Source organism: Pteropus alecto, unplaced genomic scaffold (assembly GCF_000325575.1).
Source record: "Pteropus alecto unplaced genomic scaffold, ASM32557v1 scaffold88, whole genome shotgun sequence".
Classification (NCBI taxonomy): Eukaryota; Metazoa; Chordata; class Mammalia; order Chiroptera; family Pteropodidae; genus Pteropus; species Pteropus alecto.
The window spans coordinates 16,561,431-16,569,412 of NW_006494611.1; the positions used below are offsets into that span (position 1 = coordinate 16,561,431).

A 7,982-nucleotide genomic window follows, 5' to 3' on the forward strand; every position below is an offset into this window, starting at 1 on the left:
TTCCAATAAAACTTTATTTACAAAATTAGGCAGTAAGCTGGATTTAGTGAGGCAGCCATTTGCTAATCCCTGGTCCAAACATTAGAAACAGTAGTGATCCATAGTAGAAACATAGATAATAAAGTTAAGATAGTTTGGGCAGAAAGAGACATTCAGGTTCAGAATTCAGTAAGACTCCAAAACCACTCAGCATAAGAAAAGGAAACTATAGAACAATATCTCCCATGAATATAGATGCAAACCTCAACAGAATATTAGCAAACTGAATCTAGCAACATATAAAAAGCATTATACACTAGACCAAGTGGAATTCATCTCAGGAATGCAAGTTTGGTTCAACATATGAAAATCAATCAGTGCAATACACTGTATTAATAAAGAATAAAATCACATGATAATTTCAATATATGCAAAAAAAAGCATTTGCCAAAATCCAACACCCTCTCATGATAAAAATACTCAACAAATGAGGAACAGAAGGGAACTAAACATGATAAAAGGCATCTACAAAACACCACACCTAACATTATGTATAATGGTGAAAGAATGAAAAGTTCCTCCTAATACCAGAAACAAAACAAGGATGTCCACTGTCGCCATTTCTATTCAACACTATTCTGGAGGTTTTACCAGGGCAATTAGGCAAGAATGAAAAATAAAAGGTAAAAAGAATGGAAAGAGAAAAGTAAAACTAACTCTATTTGCAGAAGACATGATCTTGTATATAGAAAATCCTAAGGAATCCACAAAAAAAAAAAAAGGAAAGAAAACATTATTAGAGCTCATAAACTAGCAAGGTTGCAAGATACATGACCAATATAATCAAAACAATTATGTTTCTATATATTAGCAATGAACAATCCAAAAATGGTATTAAGAAAATAATTCCATTTTCAAAAGCACTACAAAGAATAATATATTTAGAAACAAATTAGCAAAAGATGTGCAAAACTTATATACTGAAAACTAAAAAAAATCATCGAAAAAATTATAGAAGGTCTAGCTAAATGAAACGATACCCCACATTCATGATTAATATTGTTAGGTTGGCAATTTCCCCTAATAGGTCCTCAGATTTAACACAATCCCCATTAATACAGGCTGGCTCATTTGCAGAAACTGACAAGCTGATCCTAAAATTCATGTACAAATTCAAGAAGCCCAAAATAGTCAAAACAACCTTGCAAAAGGAGAACAAAAGTGGGAGAATTCACACTTCTCATTTAAAAATTTATATAAAGCTACAATAACAATACAGTGTGGTACCAGCATAAAGATAGGAATGTAGATCAATGAAACAAAATTAAGAGTCCAGATATAAACCCTCACATTCATGGTCAGCTGATTTTCAACAAAAGTGCACAAACAATGCCATGGGAGAAAAGAACAGTCTTTTCAGTAAATGGTGCTGGGAGAGCTGGTCTCCATATACTTAAAAGAACTAAGTTAGACACTTACCTCTCACAAAACACAAAATTATATTCAAATGGACTAACTCAAAATGGATAAAAGACCTAAATATAAGAGCTAAAACTATAAAACTCTTAGAAGAAAACCTAGATGACTTTGGTATAGGCAACATTTCTTAGACACACACCTAAAGAATGAGCAATCAAAACAAAATAGGTAAATTGGACTACACCAAAATTAAAAACATTTACACATCAAAGGACATATGAAGGAAGTGAAAAACAACCGAAAGAATGGGAGAAAACATCTGCAAATCATTCATCTGATAAGGGTCTAGTATCTATAACATAAAAAGAACTCTTAACAACTCCATAATAAAAAGACAACCCAACTTAAAAATGGCCAAAGGACTTAAGAGACATTTAGCCAAAGAAGATGTACGAATGACCAGGAGCTCAAGACTAGACTCTCAATATCATTAGTCATTAGGGAAATGCACATATGACATACCACAATGACACATTACTTTATAACTTATCAGTATGTTATGTTAAATAGTATTCTCAAAAAATTTATGTCCACCCACTATGAATATAACCTTATTTGGAAATAGGGTCTTTGCAATAGGGTCTTTGAGGTGGGCTCTAAGTTCAATATGACTGATATACTTACAAGAGGAATGAAATTTGGACAAATACATAGAGAGAAGATAGACACACCCAGAGTGAAGATGGCCATGTTAAAACAAAGGCAGACTGGAGTTATGCTTGATACATTGCCATCAACCACCAGAAACTAGAAACGACAAGATTCTTCCCCATAACCTTCAAAAGGAACATATCGATACTTTTATTTTTGGATTTCTAGCTCTCAGGACTATGAGAGAATAAATTTCTATTGTTTTAAGCTACCTAGTATGGTACTTTGTTACAGTAGCCTTAAGAAACAAATAAAGATATGACTTTAAAAATGAAAAAGTAACAAGTGTTAATAATAATGTGGAGAAATTGGAGCTCTTATCCACTGCTGGTAGAAGTGTAACTACTGTGGAAAACTTTAACAGTTCCTCATAAAGTTAAACACACGGTTACCATGTGACCTAGTGGTTCCACTCTTAGATATATAGCCCCAAGAGAATTGAAAACATATGTTCACCCAAAAACTTGTACACAAATATTCACAGAAGCCAAAAAGTGGAAATAATCTATATCATCAACTGATACATAAAATATGGTCTATTCATACAATGGAATATTAGTTGGCCATAAAAAATAATAAGTACTGACACCTGCTACCATATGGATGAAACCTGAAAACATTCTAAGTGAAAAAGTTAGACACAAAAGGCCATATTCTATGAACCACTTACATGAAATGTCTACAACAGGCAAATCCAGAGAAACAGAAAGTAGACTAGTGGTTGACAGTGACTGGCTTATGGGGGTGATGAAAATGTTCTGGAACTAGATAGTGGTAGTGTTTGTACAATCTTGTGAATATGCTAAAATCCACTAAAATGTACACTTTTAAAGGGTAAATTTTATGGTATATGTATTGTATCTCAATTTTTTTTTGAAAAAAGAATTTAATTTATTAAGATAGCCAAGTGAATGGCATTCAGTATTTAAAAGAAACACAGAAGCCAGAGAAAGCCTCAGGACCTGAAAATGCAATTTTTTGTTAAGGGGTGAGTGATAGCAAGGAATTAGCATAATTTTATGAACAGAAATACATAGATTTCATCTACAAAGGTATTTTTATAACATTTTAAATAAAAAATCAATACAATTTGAATTAAAAAAGAATAATTCAGCACATACAATTTGAAACTAAATAAATGTTTTTTAAAAACTTCATAAAATATAATTTTAAAGACATTTCATTTGAACTATATTCTTTACATGATTTTGTCTAGAAATCTATTCCATTCATTTGTGATCTATGTAACTCTGACTGTCTTTATTTTTCAAAAATAATGGCCAGTACCTAGATAGAAACAGAAATCAATGTTGCTTTGACTGAATATTTCTCAATGTTTTATTTTTCCAAGCATAAAGTTACTCGTTGATAAGTTACTCATCAGAATCAATGTTTTTCTCTTTTGATAAAGTTACAGATGAGCATATGCTGCCCTTACTTTACTTTAGAATTTTCAAAGAAAAATGCTAAATCAACTGTTATTATAACTACTTTGCCAGTCATTTTAGTACTACAAGTAGTGAGTGGTTTGCTCCTGACCTTTGCATACTTTCTCATACTGCTGTATAGCTTCTTCCACTTTCTGATTACTTAACTGCTCCTGCAAAATGAAAGAATATGAATTAAATGCAAATGTAACAAACACAATATTTAATGGTGGAACTTAAAAACAAGGTTCAATATTAGGTTTGAAATCTGTCTCCCACAAGGCTATTAGTCTCAAGTTTCCAAGTTTCTTTTACCGTGGAGAAAAGGGAAGGGTGAGAGTGTAATAAGAAAAAAATAATAACTTTATATTTTTATACTATCTCAAAGTTACTGCCCAGTCATCTTACTTAACACTTTAAGCTACTGCGTTCACTATAAAAAGCAAAAATAAGGACATGGAGGTTTACTAAGTATTTAACAAAGGAGGAACAAGAAAAATCAAAAAAGTTTCCTATCAGTAAATTCAAAATACAGAAAAATAGAACCCTCCATTGCCTACATGGAAAGTAGATGGAAGGTTTGAAAAATAACCAGAGTCTTAAGAGGTAAGATTAAATTATGCGTACCGGAAATCCTTCAATTCTAATTTTAACCTGTCAGGTAATCCAACCTCACTACTTATCTCATCTAACTTCAGCACTATCTCCTCACTTTATAAGTCTTAGAATGGATCACTTCAGAAACTGTATATCTCTGAATCGTATTATGAGAACACAGATTGCTTTATTAGTATTATATTTAGTTAAAAATTTAAATCAAACGTTTATACCTGAATATTCATTAGTTTGCTTCACTAAAAAGCAAACATACAAAGAACACAACTTTTCTTTTATTGTTGCCTTATCCAACTAATTGATGTGGAGTAAAATATAACCATTTAGAAAGTTTAGAAAGTTTGCTTAACTGTCCTGTAAAAAAAATACTTTTTACAAGACCTGAGTTTTATTTTCTTTTTATTTTTTGTTTTGAAATAATTTTAGATTTACAAAGACAGCGGAGATTACAAAGGATTAGCAAAAGAGTTACAAAGATAGAGAGATTTCTGTATAATCTCTTAAGCTTCCCCTATGATTAACATCTTCTATTACCATGATATATTGATTTAAATATTAAGAAACTAACATTGGACACAGAAAAATCAGCAGTTGAGTTGTGAAGCTGTTATTTAGAACATTGAAACAATCATTTTTGTATAGAAAAAAGAAATTAGCATTCTTATACTTCTATAAATAACAGTACAGACTTTATTTGAATTTCATGAGTTTCTTCACTGATGCCCTTTTTCAGTTCTAGGATTCTATACAGGATACAACACTGCACTTAGCCATTATGTCTCCTTGGTGTCCAATCTGTGATAGTTCCTTGGTAACTTTTTTTTAATGACTTTGATCGTTTTTACTGGTTGGGTATTTTTTAGGACATCCTCCATTTGGGTCTGTCTTATGTTTTCTCACCATTAGACTGAGGAAATGAATTTGGGGGAAGAATACCACACAGATGTGCCCTTCTGGTGACATCAAATCAGGAAGTACATGTATCAATTTGACTTGCAGCTGGTGATATTGTTCTTGAACACTTGGTTAAGGTGGTGTCTGCCAGGTTTCTCCACTGCAAAGTTACTACTTTTCCCTTTCCATGCTCTATTCACAAGAGGTAAATCACTAGTAGTTATTTAATTTTAACCAATTTATTTTTCGACTCCAGAAAAGGTCAAAAAGAGAATGTTATAAACACTGATATATTTACTTAGACACTAAAATATACAGACTCTATTTAAACTATCTTTAAAAACAAAACTGTTACCTTGAGTTGCTGAATGGTTCGCTGTTTCATATCTATATCCTGAGAACACTGGTTTTTCTTTTTCTCCAGTTCATTAAATTTAATCCTCAGTAACTTCTCCTCATCACGCATAACAGATACCTATAATGTTTATAAAAGAAATGAAATATTTTTAAAATACTAATTGCTTTTTATTGTTTATAATTTATGGCCACTGGTTAAAGATTCATGCACTTAAAAACCCATTAGAAAAATTACATATTCTAACATACTACATGAGTTTCAAATTATCAGCAGTAGAATGCATATAAAGAAATAATTTTCTTCTTACAACATATCAAACTCAGAGTTTAAAGAATATCACTCTGTAAGTTCTCTCAAAAAAGAATCAACATAGCACCTTGCATGCAACAGCAAAATCATTATGGAAAAATCAACAGAGACATTCTAGAGGGAAAATACTGGCTCACATTTCCAAGGTTTATTGAGTAATATGATCCAGTAATACAAGATATACATTTAAAACTCATAATAACACGTAGAGAATGAAAATGAAACAATTATGTGATCAAAAGGTACCCATGTAAGACAAGGGTAATTGATTTTTGGTGTTACCGGTACCTAATTCTACAAAATTGTTAGAGAAATCAAAAGCATCATAAACGAGCATGAAAATCTTTACCAAAAAAAAAAAGAGAGAAACAAAGGTAATCTCTGTACATCTTTAAGCCAATTTCCATTTTGCCAATCCTAGAGATCTCTAATATTGAAAAAAATTAATTTAAAAAAGTTCTCCTTCAAAATAATCATGGCGATGTCATAATAATAATGGCTCTGTGTGATTTGGTTTCCTGGGATTTTTACATTCTTTTTAGGCCCTCTGTATGTTCTAAATATACTATAATAAATATTTATAAATATATATTATTATTTGCTTCTATCTCTTATAAAATATAGAATTACAGCAATAAACACCATCCTAATTAATTTTACAGAAATAAACTGTCAGCCAATAATAAATAGAGACTATATGTTGCACCAAGATGCACATTGGCCTGGTTCAGTTTCCATCCTGGCTCTGCCACTTACTAGCTAAGTGAACTTGGACAAGTTATATCTCTTAATGCATGTTTCCTTATCCATACAACAGAAGTCAAAAACAGTGCCTACTCTTAACATTTGTCTGAGAATTAAATGAGATGATGTATGTAAACTCAGATGCTATTATTATTATTAGCATTGATGCTATACATTGTTTATTTTTGAAAAATAGAAAACACTCTTAATTCCCACTGTAGAATAATGGTAAAAAGTCATCTATACAGTAAAACATTACATAAAAAGAGATACCTCTATAAGTAGAAGAAAAAATACTTAAAAATGGAATAAATTGAAAAGCAATATTTATATATAGTTGATCCCATTTATAAAAATAAAAGCATACCAGTACATACAATAACTATGTATACATAATGGTAACCACACGCCAAAGATTCAGAACCAAAGTATATAACATAAAACAAGAAGGACCAGAGGGAAAAACCATAAAAGCCAACCAAAATAAAGAAAATAAAAACACAAGGACAAGGAAGCAATGGAAACACCGAGCTACCAGAAAGTAAAAGATAAAATGGCTATATTTCAATAATCACCCTAAATATAAATGGACTGAAGTCACCAATAAAAAGGCACAGACTTGCAGAATGGATCAAAAAAAAAAAAAAAAAAAATCAACCATATGCTGCCTCCAGGAGACACATCTCACCTCCAAAGACAAATGTAGGCTCAAAGTGAAAGGGCGGAAAATGATATTTCAAGCAAATGGCGTTCAGAGAAAAGTGGGAGTAGTGGTACTAATATCGGATGAAAGAGACTTCAAAATAAAAAAAGTAAAGAAAGATACCGAGGGACACTTCATAATGATAAAGGGAATCATGCACCAAGAAGACATAACACTTATTAATATCTATGCTCCCAATCAGGGAGCCCCAAAATATATAAAGCAATTACTAATAGAACTAAAGAGAGAAATAGACCAAAACACTATCATAGTAGGGGACCTAAATACTCTACTATCGGATATGGACAGACCATCTAAACAGAAAATCCATAAGGCAATAACATCCTTAAAGGACACATTAGACCAACTAGACATAATTGACATTTACAGAGCCTTTTATCCCCAAACTGCTGTCTATACATTCTTCTCTAGTGCACACAGAACATTCTCAAGAATCGACCACATACTGAGACACAGAGATAGCCTCAACAAATATAAGAGGGTCGAAATCGTATGATATTCTCTGATCATAATGCTTTGAAACTAGAGATCAACTGTAAAAAGAAATCAGGAAGAACCACAAATACATGGAGATTAAACAACATGCTATGAAAGAATAACTGGGTCAGAGAAGAAATAAAAAGAGAGATCAAGAGAAACATAGAAACGAATGATAATGATAGTACAACATATCAAAACTTTTAACATGGCAAAAGCAGTCATAAGAGGAAAGTTCATATCATTACGGGCCTACCTCCAAAATCAAGAACGAGCCCAAATAAACAACTTAACGCTTCATCTTAAAAAACTAGAAAAGGAAGAA

The 7,982-nt window shown here is 31.7% G+C and overlaps 1 protein-coding gene across 4 annotated transcripts in view; it reads right to left on the bottom strand.

Moving 5' to 3' along the window:
• The window catches only part of KIF20B (kinesin family member 20B), a 70,510-nt gene that overhangs the window by 23,036 nt on the left and 39,492 nt on the right, over positions 1-7,982 (bottom strand). For all 4 annotated transcript variants that reach the window (XM_006925961.3, XM_006925960.3, XM_025042258.1 and 1 more), the window contains exons 21-22: positions 5,401-5,520; positions 3,649-3,709 (exon numbers count right to left, since the gene is read on the bottom strand). In XM_006925961.3, the coding sequence (XP_006926023.1) occupies positions 3,649-3,709; positions 5,401-5,520 (181 nt within the window). The remainder of the gene's footprint in view (positions 1-3,648; positions 3,710-5,400; positions 5,521-7,982) is intronic.